General features: G+C 37.5%; 1 protein-coding gene across 9 annotated transcripts in view; it reads right to left on the bottom strand.

Moving 5' to 3' along the window:
• Positions 1 to 18,061, bottom strand: part of QKI (QKI, KH domain containing RNA binding) — a 165,166-nt gene that overhangs the window by 53,178 nt on the left and 93,927 nt on the right. For all 9 annotated transcript variants that reach the window (XM_030022990.2, XM_030022991.2, XM_030022989.2 and 6 more), the window contains one exon: positions 1,086 to 1,229. In XM_030022990.2, the coding sequence (XP_029878850.1) occupies positions 1,086 to 1,229 (144 nt within the window). The remainder of the gene's footprint in view (positions 1 to 1,085; positions 1,230 to 18,061) is intronic.

The following is an 18,061-nucleotide window of genomic DNA, read 5'->3' on the forward strand; positions in this document are numbered from 1 at the left end:
TTCTGCTTTCAGAGATTGATAATGTGCAATGCGAAGAGGTCTAAATCACATTTTTTTCATACTTCTTGCTTAATATTCTACTGTATTTTGTTAATTCAAAAATTAAATCTATCTCCTGATCTTTGGTAAGTTTTAAAAATGCATTTTGAATAAATGTGCTTATACAGCTTGTGTCACCAGAAGTTTCCTCACGGCCAGCATCTGTTAGCATTCACTAAGCACCCGAAATCACTAGGCCAATTTTAATACCACCTACTACTTTCTTTCACAAGATAATCTCAATTTTTCCCCCTGCTATGGAAAATTTTTCCCCCACTGACAAAGATACAATTATTTTTATCATTTTATAATGGCACAAAAGTGGTGGTAAAAATCAGCACAAGATGCAAGTTAATGGCATGGAATGCACTATACAGCCACACTGAGTCACCTTGCTTTAAGTGAGAAGAGAAGATCTAAGAGAAGGGCTCTCACAGGGTAAATCTGGTCCCTGCAAAAGGCTTTAAGTCATCTGGGCAGAAGGCAGTTTATATTATCAGGAAATGAGAAAGACAACCCATTTTCCAGTTTCACTATGTTTATTTCTCCCCAGTATACTGACAGCAAAGTTTTTTGATACTGTGTTCCTGAAGGGTTTTGTTCTTTTTGGAAGTTGTTTAATGTGATGATCTAAGAAAACATGCTGCCTGTTCTTAAAGTATCAGAATCATCTCAAAGCAAAACATAAAAGCATGTCATATTTCCCCAGCCTTAAAGTGAAGCATCCTTATACTGAAAGAAGGTGTGAAAGCTAGTGTTTATAACAGTTCGGCACTACCTTTTAAAGGTGGTAAGAATTTCCTGCATCTATATCTAAAACAGGCCAAAAAAAAAAAAAACCCATCTCTTAAAAATATTATTCTATTCTGAGAAATAAATCAATCGGGGATGAGACATTTTAAAGATCACTAGAGTATTACAAAATAATATCTAAACTTCATTTTAGTATGCCACTGTGCAGGCTTACTCTTACTGCTGCAGTATTAATTGTATTTCAGAAGTAACTTCTAGAAATAGAAATCAAAGACTTGCATACAAATACTTACTGCAGGTATCAGTAACTTTTTTACTTCTTCAACAGCCCTCTTCAGTTTTATTTCTGCTCTGTTCTGAGCATCCTCCACAGTGATAAGTACATGTAAATCTTCATTCAGGTGTTCCCAGTTGGGCTTGCCTCGGTTCTGTTCTTCCTAAAAAAAAAAAAATTAAAACACAGAAGCTATGAAGCACTGTTACATTCTCTATAAAACAATCACATATACAGTAGACAAACTCAATTCTGCGAATGGCACAAACGGTACTTTCAGCAAGATGGGAAAAGACTTCTTCATACTGTGGAGACTGTTTTGGTTTATGTGGTTACTTAACAAGAACTTAGTCTTCAAAAAAGCTTTTGGGGAATTTTGTTTGTGTTTTGGAACTTCATACTTTTTTTTTTTTTTTTTTTACACTGCAAAACAAATGTAATTTCTTAAGAGTGCCCTTCCCAACCAAACAATGGAACAAGAACAAGAAGTACTACAAACACAGTATTGCTTTCAATATTCTTTGGAGCCTTTGAAGGGTTAAACAGATAAAACATACTGGCAATTAAGCAACCTAATATTTCAAGAAAAGTGAAACAGACACCATACATAGAAACTCCATCTGAATCACTCCAAAGGACAATAAAGAGAGCAATTCTTCAGTGTTAAAAATCGCTTTTAAATACTCATGAAGAAAAGGTTCAAGAATCAAACATCACAAAAAGAATAGAAGTTGCAATTTTCAAAGCAGAGCTACATGTACTAGATGAAGGGCAGAGAGGAGGAGATGACAAGGCTTTAATACTGAAGTCACAGAAGAGCACGTAACAAGACGGTCACCATTATACAATTACTCTGTTACATCAATGGCATTAGTACTCTCAAAGATAAATCTTACTAATGTTTTCAGAAAGGGAAGGCATGCTAAACAAACATTTTTTTAATGTAAACATTTTTAAACAACAGATATCAGGAAATTTAAGTAACACATTCAAATATCCAGTCTTTCAATAAATAAGATAATGAGCACAACACAGAAGAAACTTTCCAACTCCGTTTTTATTAAACAGCAAATAAAGCTAGCTAAATTTCCCAGAAACATAATTTAAATTTGACACTATTTAAAATTTAATAAAATTAGTAAAAAAAATTGGGGGGGGTCAAAACTTTAGTAAAGGAGAAACATTTATTATAACTTTTGAATCTAAATAAAGGCCCACATAAACAAAAAACATTTATTTAAAACTTAAAATCCTGTTCATAATAAAAGAGCCTTCTATTTGTAAGACAAATATTTGTGGCTTAACCACAATTCACATTTAAAAAGAATTAAGGCAAGCAGTTAATTGCAAATGTGTCTTTTCCCCCAAATTTCATTAAAATTCTTCCAGAAAATCAGACACGCAGAGGAAATGTTTGAAGATTTAATACCAACAAAGACTTGCAGTACTTTATATGAATATATACCTGAGGGAGCACTGTTCCTTAGAATGTTCCATCTTTAATTCAGCTGTTTTAAGCCCAAAATATTTTGTGGAATAGACAAGGATAAAAATGGGGGGAAAAACAGAATCGTGAGATGTATGGAAAATTTATGTAAAAGAATCAGTACTTTGAAGGAAATTTCTTTTCACTATTCCTCATGTAACACGCACATATGTGCTACTCCATACTATCAGCTACAGTGTTTTTTTTTTTTTAAATGTTATCTTAGCCAACTTTCTAAGCAACAGTGGCTGTGAAAATATCTCTGTGAATTTCAGAAGCTGAAAAAAGAAAGAGAGAAAAATAACCCTCATTTATAAAACAGAACCTGACGCAAAGCGCAGCTGAGCTATAACATGTTCTCTGCTGTAATTTAATCTTTCAAAGAACTATCTACCACAAGGTATTTGCAGCTTATTTCACTCAATCATGATCAAAACTCCACTATTACTATTTAAACAATTCAATTTATTATATTTTTTTTAATCCAAAGCAGGAGCGAGTTGTTTTCTTTTAAGACGGTGACAAGCTATATTAATATGAGGTAGCACAAAGTATTATGTCACAGGTATGATGAATGAGAGAAGGTTCCTAAACCAGCAGAGGGCAGAGCAAGAAACATGCAGCTACATCTTTTTGCACTGGTGGTGAGTTGGCACAACGCTGGCATGGGAAAGGTACTGGTTACTAACACAAGGTGCATGATAAACCTTCACAACTATAGCACTGCAGGAAAAAACAAAAAAGCAAGAGGGACAAATGACAAGGAAAGGTGTCCCCAAGTAACACAGCAAGTTCTGTTCCTAAAAGAGAAGGAACATCGAAATGAAGTTTTAGCTACTATGCAATTAAATGGCACGCTTGTACGTAGTGTGGGCAAGCATAAAGGAGCCTTACTGCACTGCATCAATTTCTTCCATAATTAAAATAATATGGTGCAAAGTCTCAAAAACTTGGAAGATTTGGACACGTTACCACCTGTTGGCAACAAAAAACAAAATGCACAGTTATAGCTGATTTATGCCTGATTTGTAACTTTTAGAACACAGAATAATATATTCTTTGCTACATAAAACAGGGTAGCCTGCCTCTCTGTTATTCGGTATTTAAATATTTCAGATTAACATAATCTCAGCTATTAGTGCTTTACTTCAAAATTGTTCTGTTGCAGCCTGAGGATTTTTTTGTTCAGTTTAAAAAAAAAAAAAAACCACCCAAAAAACCCCCCAAAACAACAGCTGCCCATAGGACAATAAACAGTTGATACTGTGTATTTTTTTTTCCATACCCCCTAATTTACTTTTAGGTCGAACATGTTGTGTGTAAGGTCAATAATCACATGTATTACTAGGGTCAGACCTCCCAGCACAAACAATCATCCAAATACTTATCGGCAAGATAACTGAACTAGTATATGACTAGTTCTACATATGCTCTTCTGTTGTCATGAAGTACATTAATAAAAGTCCTGTTCTTGCGGAGAGTACTATTTCTTAAGTCAAACAGTAAGACTGAAATAAAGGTTAAGAAGAATAAAAGTCCACACAATAAGTTCTGAAAAAACATTTAGTTAAAAAAATAAGAGAACAGAGTTTGGAACGGGCTTCCAATTTCTTCTGTTCTACTTCAATGCACTGGGCCTTCGAATTCCTCCACTGCTTCCATTCTGTCCCACAAGGTTGCCTTCTTAGTGGGTTAACAGTTTTCCAAGAAATGTCTTCTGGTTTATTGAAAATGGTATTTCAACATTGTATCAATATGTATGTTGGATTTTTTTTTTTATTTTTTATTTTTTAACCAAAAGTGGGAAATTCAGATCTACACTAGGTCATTCATTCAAACAAAAAGTCAGATGCAAAACGTATGACAGGGCTAGGCTCATGGGAGGAGAGAGAACCTGCAACCTCTCACAGTTAAGAGCTGCAATTTTTTATGCTACCTCATTCTCCTTTTAAATCCTGAAAGATTGGTTTGGAAAAACATATTTTCCCCCAAGTAAAATCTTTACTTAAATTAAACTAGTCCTCTGTGCAACAAGTCTTGAAAACATCTTTTCCCAACCCTGTCTTATTACAGAAAAGGCTGAACGGGTAAATTGAATCTATCTGGAATTCAAGTTGGAAGGCATCTTTCTTAAGACTCATGAAATATAGTCCAAGACTTTAAGGGTGGGTTAGGGTTTTCTTTTGAAACTGGGGAGAAAATGGTGAAAAGATGGGCAGGAGAGAATGACTACAAGTTGCCCTGCTGCTTAACTTTGTAGAAAGAAACTACAAACTGGTGCTATCTTGAAAAGAACTGCAGCTAAGACAAACCAAATTACTTCACAGAACCAGAGAATGGTTGAGGTGGGAAGGGACCCTGGACATCATCCAGTCCAACCGCCCTGCTCACGGCAGGGTCAACTCAATCATGTTGCTGAGGGCCAGGATTTAAATATCTCCAAGGATGGAGACTCCACCACCTCTCCAGGCCACCTGTTCAGTGTTCAACCAGTGCTCAGTCACAATAAAAAAAAGCTTTTTCTTATGTTTAAATGTAATCTCTCTTATTTCATTGTGCCCATTGCCTTTTGTCCTTCGGTAGCAACTGTTGAGCAATTTGGCCTGGTTGCCAGGTCTATCTATAGAATAAGCAGTGCGCAGTAACAGAAATTGCCATGAGAGTTATTCTGGACAAAAAAAAAAAAAAAAAAAAAAAAAAAAAAAAAAAAAAAAAGTTACCACAGCAGGAAGGGTATGCGCATAGAAGAAAGAAACAGCACCAAGAAAACCAGAAAACCTGAATAAAAGACTTGGGGAAATGAAACTCAATTGCATATATTCAAAATTATATTACATACACAAGAAGTAATTTACAGCATGAAGTTTTCCTGTATCCCAGAGATTGTTTATGGAAGAATTATACAGGAAGAATAGAGGTAGTGAAGATGCAGGAAACTACAGAGTAAAATGATTTATGCCACAACTGTGGGGAACAACAATATTAGAAAAGCTTAATTACAACCAAACTATCTTGTCTGCTAAATTAGAGAACATTAAGAGCAACATAACTGGCAGATGAAATTTCACTGTGCTCCTTGTTTGGCAGAAATTTCAGTATCCTTAAATATAGCCTAATTCTGTAAACAGATTTTGCTTTCATTCTGTTGCCTGTGCCTATACACTCATTATCCTCAGGGTACCTATACACAATAATGGACTTGAAGAAACTGCTCAGTATTTATCTTGCTATTAAGGTCAATGGATCGAGTAGTTTAAAAAAAAAATATCTTGCTTCAACTCCTCAAAATTTATTTGCACAAAAATAAAAGAAAAAGTAACATAACTACAGGATTTTTTTTTCCTAATTATTTTTTGTTTTCTTGGGGAGGGATTTAGGAAGAAGCCAAAAAGCAGGCAGAGGATGCAACTGACTTGCATCTATACAGCCAAGATTTAATACTAGAAAAGTAGTTCCATGAGGAGAAGTACTGAAGTCCAGCTCCCTGTTGATTTGTGTCCTGTGTTCTCCATACACCTCACCCTACCACAGTAATTCCAAGCCATGGTCTTAGACCTCCTGCATCCCAGTCCTTTAAGGCCATTTCTACTTACATCTCCATATCCCATCCCAAAGCTTCCTCCTTAATACCTCAACTATTGACTTAACAAGAAAGAGACAGCAGCTTACTAGCTTTCTGTAAGGTATGCAAAGCAGATGACTGAAAACTCAGTACATCCCTTCCCTCGACTAAAGATATTAAATAAGGCCTCTATCTAGCCAGTAATTTTCAAAAAACTTTAAACCCAAAGGAAAGAAGCGCCTGTCAAAATTGACTAAAATTGTTCAAAAGATTCAAATAGTCAATGGGGAAAATATTTTCAAGAAAGCAAGCCATCACAAAATATTTTATCAAGAACTTTAAAAAAAATCTCAAACTTTATTTCTCACCATAAAGGCCTAAAGACCTTCACAGTATTGCTGACTGACTGAAAATAAGTTGACGAATTAAAAACTGGTGAAGTACAATCCAGTCATTTCCAGCTGTCAGAATGCCATTAAAGGAAAATGAAATAAACACTGAAAAGAAATACTTTCCTAATATCTCTTTATATACAGGCAGGGATATATTAGATAGACAATAAAGAATGCATGCAATGTGGTAAGAGCAGAAGGAAGTTTTCCACATGGCTTTTTTTTTCAGAAAGCTATGCCCCATAGTATTTAAAAAAGTGCAACTCCCATCCTATCCACTTTTCCCACTCTACCTCACACAATTTCCAGTAATGTTGGCCACTAGAAAATACAAATACAGCTCAGTACCAACAGCGGGGGCCTTTTAAAGAAATAAAGCCACTAGCTCAAGGAAATGTTGAGAATGAACCTTAGTATCCACACTCATCTTAAAGTGATAAGTTATTAAATGCTGTTTTCACTGACCTATTACAACAAGCTGCTCTCCCTACTGAATGACAAAAAAACGACAGAAAAGCTAAAGTAAAAGGGAGGAAGGTTTTCATATAATGTCAAATTGAATGCTATAATTAAAAGGCATCAGAACAGCTTTAGTCCTTTAAACCGTACAAAGGTTTAATTCAAATACATTCTAAGAAGTTTAATTAAAATTATCCTAAGATATAAGAAACAGTATAATCACTCATAGCCACTTCTCCTAGTCAAATGGAGGAGCTACGATGTGGAGAGAAGAAATTCAGCTATTTAGTAAAATTACCACAATATATTTTGTCTAATAAATTGTGCTATAGGTACATTACAAGTGACAGTAGTTCTAGGTGAATGTTTCCTTTCCATAATGAAAACATTCACACACATGTATCAAAGTTTTAAAAATAATTGGAAGAGCAGTTTAAAAGAAGCTGTGTGAATTAAAAAAAAGTTAATATGTTGATTTAAAGCATTTTTGAAACAGAAGTTAAATTTAACTAAAAAGTGATAAATTAGAAAGGTCATTGTAAGCAAATTCTAGTCCTGCTGTAGTTTAAGTGTTTTCAAATAAGAGTTGATATGTATTGTAGCCATGCAACAACATCAGGCGTGAATTAATGAGCCCGAGAGAAACATTACTCAAAGATTCAATACTGATTACACCCTACTTAACAACCTTTTGTTGACACAGTTGAACTGGTAAAACCAAGCCAGAGTAATCTAAGAAGAATGCTCTTTTCACTAAACTAAGTCATTACTCCCAACCTTTCATGGGCCACAAGAGTTGTCCATCTTGAGCTGTTCAACATGTAACTTTTATTCTTGTAACTGTTCTCTCTGCCAACCTGAGCTACAGAATTTTAAGGTTTTGGTGCCTCTGCTGCAGAGATAGCTGAAAACAAACATGTGGAAGACAGAGGATTTCTGTAACATATTGTGCAAGGAATAAACCACTTAGAAGTCTCAGATATACAAATAACTCCACATCAGCTGATACATATTCAAGAGAGCTCTAGCCCTAATGAAACAAAAATCACTTGAATCGCCTCTTACTGTTGTCTTATTGTATCCTTTTGTGACCAATCTAACAACTTCAAAAGGTTTGCTCCCCTCACCCACACAGTCCTTACTCCTCCACTGGGACCGGCCCCAGCACCCGGCCAGCCTTCCGGAGAGCCAGGCCAACATGCTGATGCGGCAAAAACACTCCCCCTTCCTCCCGTTTTCTGCTGGACAAGTGAGTGAATAAGATCATAAGGGGCTACTGAGTGCCAACACAAGGTCAGTGCTGTAACTGGGAAAGGGAGAAGATGAGGGACCATATTTTAACACATAACTGCCACTTAGAGACTGGCTCACCATATCTCACGAAACTATCCAAAGTGAAATCTAATTATGCATGTGCCAGCGACAGAACACAGTTATCTTTATTACCTGACATGAAGCAACTTGTTCGTCTATGTAAGAACTAGGTGCTAGTATGTAGTAGCAGTTGTCAATACAAACATGGAGTTTTCTCCTTCCATTCTTGCTAGTGAATCTAAGTCCTGACAGGACTGATTGGTGAAAAACAAACAAAAACCTGAAAAACACCTCCCCCCCGCCGTATTCACAACTGTATTCACATTATATACTCCTGACATTAACATTTCAATAAAAGCTGTAACTTTAGAAAAGGCATGCAAACAAAATAAGTGCTTAGGTAAGTAGCAAAAATAGAGGTTTTTAGCAGATGAAACTTCAAGCCAGCCCTGCAAAAAAAAAAAACAAAACCAAAAACACCCAGTTTAACATGATGCACTAATTACAGTATCTGTTTGAACAACAGAAGTAATTTTATAACATGAGGCATCAGAACACACTGATTGTCCTAACCCCTGCTGATAAACTGCTTTAATTGTGCAGTTACAGTAAGGCCAATTAACATAGACTTTTGCTCCTACTGAGCTTCTAATAGTAGCAGTTCACAAGCAGAAAGCTGGTGAAAAAATAATGTAACAAAAGAAATGCTGACGGAGTAGCACCTGGTCAGGGAGAACACTGTAGCTTACTTCACGTTTAGAATTTCTGATGGAAGTTTTCTCCTATAGAAGCAACAGATTAATTGCTTAAATTAACAGACACATACTTACTGTTTTGAATGTCAGACAAGGTAGTCTTTAGTATGCCTTTAATTATCCATTACTATTGTATACTAAGCCCTCTTCAAAACAATTTTGGATTAAGAAGTGGGCGTCTTCCAGCTCACATTAAACTAGCCAGTAGCTGTCAAACATTGTCAACGGGGCATTATCTAAAAAAAAAAATCTTTTAAGAACTACTCTGAAAAAATCTGATGGCATGAAACAACCTAATGTTTAAACGCACAGAAGAGGATTCTGTTCTCCGTCTCAGAGCCTCAACGCAGACCAAGCGCTGCCCCAAGTTCAGACCCACCCTGCAGTCAAAATGGTTCCTACATGCAACGAAATACCACACTGGATCTTTCCAAAGCTGCGGCTTCACAGCACAACCGAGCTGATCCAACGCCCACGGTCTGCTGACAAAGGAGGAAGCCCTTGTCACCGCGCTCGCATCCCCCCGGCTCTGCACCGTTATAGCTGGACAGTGCACTGCTCCCGAGCGCGGAGCCAGCAGGAACTCTCCATCGCAAAGGGTAAGTTTCTGTGAAATAGGCAACAGGACTGCATCTCGCCGGGATTTTCTTCTTGTCTATTTGTCTCAAGTTGTGCCAGTGTGAAAAATTAAGAGCAACGATTTGTGGAACAAGCTGTAGTGTCGAGTGCTATCAAAACCCAGGAGCCTGTTACGACTGAATATTTCACTGTTTGGGGATGAAAGTAAAAGTTTTGTAGGCGTCAATATCCTCAGGAAATAAATGAGAATTTAGCACATGAAATGCACAGCATAAACACAATACCTGGATATATTTGTTAGAGATGAATGCAATTGTTAATACTGATACTTAAAATTACCATGAAGTGTCAAACTTTACCTAGTCAGGAGTGAGGCTGTTCGTTTCTCTGACCTTGGACTACAGGTATGAGTTTTAACATTTTAACTTTACCAGTACTGCTGCAGTAGCAAACTTCATACGGAGACAGAGTTACGCTGATATCCAAGTATAATTTTATTCCCCTACAGAAAAGGGAATAAGCAGTGCAAGGCATTTCACAATACTGTGATTATTTTCACACATTGACCGCTATTAATGTATCTGTAAACAACTACCAAATTCCCTGAAAAGAAAATGAAATACCAATAAAACCTGAATGCAATAGTTTTCTTGATTCAGGGTTATCTTCAGATGGCTTTTTGAAGGGAAGTACCTCCATATTCTGAATCTCAAGGTACTAAAGACATTTTTAAATGAAGGCTTAGATCAACAAAATCTAATCTGTGACAGCAGACACATTCCTCAGAGCATTCTCTAATCAGGAAATACAGACAGTACGTTTATTTCAATTCATGACTCAAGTCCATTCATTAGCAGTCACTAATGAAATTAACTTCAAAATAACCTGCAACTGTTCTAACATCACTTCTGTATAAACATATCTGCCTCTAAGTTTAATGAGTATTATTAATCAGTATAAAGCTGCTATTCAGCTTTATATGGAGAAAGGCTGACAAAAAAAAGTAACCATGCACTTTTATACACAGATATTAAATTATTCAGTTTACAGAGTCTAAACATACTTTAGAATTTTATTTTACCAATGATTAACAGGATGTTAAAAACAAAACAGAAAATATATCCAGAATAGACCAGTTTTTATGAACTAGTTATTCCCCCCCATGATCTAAAAAGTTATTTCTTACAGTAGGATTAACATGTCAGTAACATCATATTTTACTATATAATACTATTAAATTTACTCTTTTAAGTACATAAAGATTCTTTTGTATATCTCAGTTTTTACTTAAGCAGTATTCTAGATGTTTTATATTCTAATTTACCACTATATTTCTACGCAGGAGGAAGACCAGTACACTGGTACTAGCCTTGCTAACGCATGCCTCTCTATTCCACCCGAAAACTTACCAAGGTGTCTAAAACTCTGCTAAAGTACACACTGAAAAGCAAAATAGTCTTAATTAAACTGAAAGTGTGATGCTTGTTTTTCATCTGGGATTCTCAAACTAGGAGACCTGAAAGTGTTGACATCCAAAAGGACCTCATCTAATATACTTTCCGAAACTAACTCGAGGCATAGCAACTTCAAGAAAGTTGCCTTAAGAAAGAAGTTGCAACTCCGAGAAAATGCAACGTAACAGTCCAGCAGTTGGTACATTGGTTCAGGAAATGACAATCAAGATCCTAGTACTGCCTCAGCCAAAAATGCATCAACACCACCATGCTGACGTACCAGGAGTGCTCTAACAACAGGCCAAAGAAAGGCAGAACGAGGCACTTTCCACTTCGCCCTTTAAAGCGGCAGATTGCTGCCCAGGAGGGGAAAAAAAATTAAAAAAATATATGCACAAAGTGCTGGAGGCATCTCTGGCCCAATGACAAAGGACATCACTAGGAGGTGGGTTCCTGTTCTTTTACTTGGGACTAGAGGCTTGTTGCAATTGTGAAGGATTGGGTAAAATGCGTAAATAGCACTTTGAGGAGAACCTTTATTTCCAACCTCAAGGCGAGCCCCTTAGTTTTTCCTTTTTTCCATTCATATGGAACTTTTACTTTCTTCTGTGCAGTGAACACAGAAAATGGAAAGCATCATCAGAGCCTGTGGTTTAATGATTTGGGAACTTGATTGAAATACCTGAGGGGTGCTTTCACATTTCTGAATACTTACTCTAAGTACTGCTACCACTACTCCTCAGCTGTATTTAAGTGAAAAAAGTGTCTGTTCATTGGTTCCTCAGTCTTCTAGTCTACACAGTATAGTGCTCTTGAATATTTCTTTAGAGATATAATAGTTAAAAAAACAAACAAACAACACAAACCAAAAACACTGTTCTTGACTGCAACTTGGACTACTGTTTACAGTATACTGAATTTTGAACACTGCAATCAATGTAGTATTAGTCACTACCACTTGTAAAAGCAAAAAAAGTAAAACAAATCATATTTTTGTATTCAATGGAGAACATGATCAGCTCTTAGGCTGGTAGTGTAATTTTACACTTTTTGAAACATTTTCTTTCCTCTTTTGCATTGCTATCATGTAACTTTCATCAACAGTAACTGCCCCAGATAATTGTGGCATTGGTTTACTGAATTTCAACCATTTTTGTTTCTCTAATCCATGTTTTATTTCCTCTCCGCCTTGCTTAGATTTGGCTGCTGCTTTGAATAGCAAACCTGGTCAACACATCAACACTCCCTTCCTCAATAATTTGAGCTCCCTGTTAAATTGATCCATTTCTCAGTTAAGCTCATCCTCAAACACCTGTGCTCCCACTCTTCTACAACAGCTCCACATATAAGTGATTTTGAACAAACCATGAGGTTCAAGAAATAACAAAATAAAACCGTGCTTTCTTCAGGTGCTACTCTTGCTTAATCTAAGCATGAATTCCAGCAATTTCCACTTATTTATGTTAAAACTCTAAGAAACAAAGCTACATTAATTCATACATAATTTATTATATTTCATTTTTTTATAATTAGGAATAAATGACTTTTTTATTTCAGACCGAATTTACAGCTCTGTTGAAGAAAAGGAGGACAGAGAAATACAAAAAGAAAAAATGTAATAGCTAAGTGACCTTTTGGAGCGATCAGAATAAATAGAGCTGCTTACACCCTGCATTTTAATGCCAACATATCCACACTTCTACTTCCCTAATCTCAATGTGCCTATCACTTCCAGAGTCCAGTGACTCAGCCTCTGCTTGAAAATCCAACGATTTTGCTTTTAGTGTTTCCTCAAGGATGAGGCGCATATATGCCTCATATATATATATGAAAAATAGAAGATGTATCAATAGGGATCCCTCTGCATAAATCTTGGTGAAGGTCTTATGGGAGCATATTGTAAAGACAACTTTATAGAATGACAATATAGACACAACCACCCTCCACTTTTTTTAGTTACAAAATAACTGTAAGCTTTTAAAAGAGAGAACTACTCCTCCCCATTTTCTCATGCTGTTAACATTTACAATAATACACGATTACTAACCTCCTTAACATCTTTTCAGAAACTGCTTAACACTTAGTAAGAAAAGTGAAATTTCACTCACTCCAAATTCTTGCACAAAAGTATACGAAGATGTCACTACAGAATATTTTTAACAGAAACTCAGATTGAACATGTTAACATAGCCTCAGTGTGCCAAGAAAATTGAAAAGTAACACCTCTTAACCTGCCATGTAATAGACAAGTTTCAGATACAGTTAAAAACTCTGCACAGAACTGCCAGCTAAACTTAAGAAAATCAAAAGGAAAACTCTTCCCTACTCCCCCTCCCCCAAAAAACCCCAACTGAAGTAAAAAAATAACAGCATCATAGTTTTTACTCCTCGTATGCACAAAAAACTTGTGACCTCTGTTTAAAAATATGAACAGTTACCACTGTTTCTTTAAAATCAGATGACTTGTAATGCAAAATAAAATTATTTTTAGAGTAATGTTGTTAGCTTTATTTTAGGACATTGTGATCTTTAGGTTTTTACTATTTGTCAAAGCAACAAAAATAAGAGACTCATGACTCAAACCAAACATACCTAGGTAGTATTTAAGCTTCGAATAACTTACCGAGCCATAAAGAAACTGTTCTTGCTCAGAGAAGTTTAAAAAAGAGGGAAAACAAACATTCATCACCTCTGGTTTTTTAAATTGGTTCAGGGGAAGGTTGGAGAGGGGAAAGGGTAGAGGAAGGGGAGTAACTTTAAACTTTAACCAGTGACACTTTGCCAATAGTACTTTACTGCTGGGCTACAAGAACGCAGAAAAATGCAGGAAAGAGGCCGTGCACAGAAAAGCAAAAGTGTTTTTACTGCCAGGGCCAGGCTGATACGGTTGCAATGCCAGAGCTTTAGCTCAAAAGCTGTATCGTACAGTGATTCGGAACAGCTCTTTCTGTTCTGGATAAACGTGTAAGTTAACAATAACTGTGAGTTTTGACAAGAACATGCACAGTCAGACTGCAAAAAACGGGGGGGGGGGGGGGGGGGGGTGGGTGTGAATAATCAATGTTACAACAGATCTCTTGCATAAGCTGAAGTGCTTTGCAGAATCCTGTCCTTAATGAAAAACAGGGTATCAGCATTGGTATGATTACACCTAGTATTTTTCGTATTTCCCATTTCTTATTTCAATCCTTGGGATGAATCTGCCTTGAAGATTTCCTCAAAGATGCATAATGAAGAGCAGGTGTCTGAATCACTCCTGCTTCCTGTAGGTCTGCAGGGATGGCAAGATTCAAGTGCCTAGGCAGCTAAATGCTATTCTGACTAATGAGATTCAAATCACCCCTTATGCCAACAAGAAAACATAGTGCTCAACACAAACCAAACTTTTTCATAAGTGGTTGCTTAAACGATTATTGTCAGCTTTAGACACAACATCTGTACTTATAATCAGAACATTGATCTTACATAGTCACCTCAGAGAAAGAAACTCTCCCAGATCACAAGTCAGAACGATTCTGAGTTTTCTTGTATAGAAGGCTTCCTTCCATAGACTTCAGTTCAGCAACAGAGCTGAACTGGTAACTGCTCACTCCCACCAAAACAAGTGGCTCCATTCCTTTCTCCTTCCTCTCTGCCGCCTGCAGAGTCCTTCCCTCTTCTTTGCACCAGCAACAGCTCTCACTGCGCCCTTCTAGAGCCAGTTTAACATGGCGGCAAACTCCTGCTGTCAGATGAGGTTTTGCCTGTTTAGCAAGCTGAACTGGCTCACTGACACATCCCGCGAGTAGCAGACGGAGCACAAAGGAGGGCACGGGCACATCCCTCTGTAGGAAGCTGCCAGCTGTCAGGCACACCTTGAGCAGACTGCACAGCCAGCAGCAAACCGCTCACAACGGGCTGAGGACGAGGGAGCCCCATGCTCTGACTGCCCGACTCGCAACCCTGTAGACACACTGGGCACTTATCGCTGCTGCGGTAAAATCACTAATTTTACTGTAATACATAAATTGCTATTTAAAAGTTAAGTATTCTGAAAACTCGGTTTCCACTCACCTCAAGTTAGGCATGCAAAGCAATCAACATTTTCCCCTTCAAATGTTACATCTCAGTTGGTTACCTGAGAAATGAACATACTGTGTCCCATTTGTTTAAATAAGGGTGCGGCAAAGAAAAAAAAACTAGTCACTCACAGCATAGTGATTAACTCCAAGGAAAAGTTCATTTACACAAAAAGGTTGTAACTAGCAACCTTAATTCTAGCATCTTCTAATTTGAATTTGCAATCTCAACACTCTTCTTAAAAATGTGTAATTTCACCAGAGACATCAGCTGGGTTTCAGTGGCCCTGTTTCCCTGTTCATCATACAGCAGCACTAATACTGCCCCATTACATAAGGCTTTTAAAAAAAAAGAAAAAATGAAACAAAACGCCTTTTGTAATCACTTAGGAGTGCTTTCCACTAACGAATTATATAATTAATATGTCACTCAGTTACTCACTCGCTCTCATTGCTTTACACAGTGATCTCTCCCACAGTACTAAATTCTGGAATTTTCAGATTTACAGAAGCATTAGAAGGATGCTTGCATTTTGGATTAGAGAGGAGTGAGACCAGAAATGATGCTCAAAGTTAATTCTGCAGTCAGCAGGCCTTGTGAAACTATTTATTACAGAAGGGTGTTCTCTTAGTGACCAGGTACTGTTAAGTAGATGACTGCCCACGGTTCTTATCCCACTGCTTAGATGATGGCTTGCTCTGCTCTGAATAGTGGCCCCTTCTACAGCCCATGGGTCTTTTGAAGAAGATAAACAGTCAAATTCATTGACTAATGTAACAAACTTGTCTTCCACAGAATATTGTTGTTAAACAGACATTATGCTACGGGTGGCATAAGTTCACAGCATGTTACCAAATATACTGTGGTGTCCAGACAGGGTAAGAGGTTCTTTACCAGTTGGAAACAACTGAAAAGCTAAATTTCAGGGTCACTCTAATCCATATAAAAACTGATTTGCTCCATAGCTACAAAGCTTACCAGTTAATTGCAAGGTTTTTATTCAGGTTAAGCCTCCATTTATACAGGTTTTCCGAGGTTTTGGTTTTTGTGTCTGTGCCCCCCCCCCCCCTTTATTTTTTTGTTTTGAGGAATGGGCTGCATGAGCTTTGTGTTGTCTGCTTTGGATTCATACTATGGTAATAGTTGTAAGCAGTGCATAAATAATAGTGTAGTGTGTTGCTGTCCACGATTCATTCAACTTTTTCTTCAACAGTGACCCACAATCAGTAGTACAGTACTGAGTATAACAAAAAATATAGCATTTCTACAGCATTTTATATAGCATTACTGCTAAGACTATTAGATTTTAACTCATTTAATAATAAGTCTATCCTTATATTTTATCTCCATTCTCTTATTTTTTTGCTAAGCTATTAAAACAGCAAGTTTACTCTAAAACTGTAACTTAATCTGATGATTACACAAGCATGTATTAATATGTCTTTGGGTTTTAATCATTTTACTCCCTCCTCCTGAAATAGTTCAGTTCTTTCCATATTTACTCAGTTGCAACTATTACAGAACAAATTTATTTGTAAACAAACAACCCAGACAACAGTTCAAGACAAACAGAAAGTAACAAGCAAGATACGAATGCAAATTAAATAAAACTAACTTCTACTTTAAAAATAAAGCAAAATTTTGTTATAGAGAATACAGAAAACTCTCTGCATTTGTCACTGAGTACAGAATACAGAATCGACAATAAATGTTAGCTAATGAACTAAAGTTGAGTCCTTGAAAGAATTCAGAACTACTGCCTCAGATGATCTCAGCACACAAACCCTCCATGTATTTATGACTGAAACCTTGCACGCAGTCTGTAATTACATTGTTTTACTGCAGCAGTTGCCTCAAATCCTTGCTAGAATTATATGGGATTTGACACACCCAACTTACCACCTAGATAACTCAAAGTGTGACCACTGTTCCAAACCTTCTTTATGACCAATTTCATGCAACAACTCTATTGATTATAACGACTGCAGAATGAGAGGTATCCAGTATGTGGCATGTGTTCTCAACGATAGATTAAAAATGTAGTAATAGTCACACCAGTTAAAAGACTGTATAGCTGAGTGCCAGCTTGGCACTGATATTAAATGGCTCTTAAGAATATTGCTGATAATATATTAGGGAAGCCTTTCCTACAGTACAGAGATGACTGATCTTCAGAATCAGTATCCCCCTTTACCTCTCAGGTGACATCAATCCAGTGATTAAAAAAAAAAATACATCAGTAAGCCACAACTTCAACACCTCATAGAAATTAGAACATTGCAACCCATCAGTACTCTGGTGGCTTTCACAGAGAGCTGTCTGGGCCCTCACTGAATCTGTCCTTAAGGTCAGGGTTTGGAATCCCTTATTCGCTTTCTACACTCATTGAGATGAAAACCACAAATTTTCCAGTTCATTTAAAATACTATACAATACCATCAGTTCTTTATATAGTATGTGTGCAACCCATTTAAAATAAACACCTGTTATGGGTTTGTGTGGCACAGTTTTTTTGGTAGTGGGGGGGGGGCAACAGGGCCAGCTCCTATGAGAGGCTGCTGGAAGCTTCCCCGGCTCCACGTCGGACCCACCACTGGCCAAGGCCGAGCCCATCAGCGACGGCGGTAGCGCCTCTGGGAGAACAGATTTAAGAAGGGGAACCTGCAGTGAGGGAGGGGATCACAATGTGAGAGGAACCCCTCTGCAGACACCGAGGTCAGTGAGGAAGGCGGGGAGGAGGGGATGCCCCCGCAGCCCGTGGTGAGACGGCAGCTGTCCCCCCCAGCCCATGGAGGGGAGCGGAGGAGCAGAGGCCCCCCAGAATGGCCGCGACTCCATGGGAAAGCCCGCGCTGGAGCAGTGTGTGACTGAAGATCTGCCCGTGGGAGGACCCATGCCGGAGCAGTCCGTGAAGAACTGCAGCCTGTGGAAAGGA

This window comes from Aquila chrysaetos, chromosome 8 (genome assembly GCF_900496995.4).
Source record: "Aquila chrysaetos chrysaetos chromosome 8, bAquChr1.4, whole genome shotgun sequence".
Lineage (NCBI taxonomy): Eukaryota > Metazoa > Chordata > Aves > Accipitriformes > Accipitridae > Aquila > Aquila chrysaetos.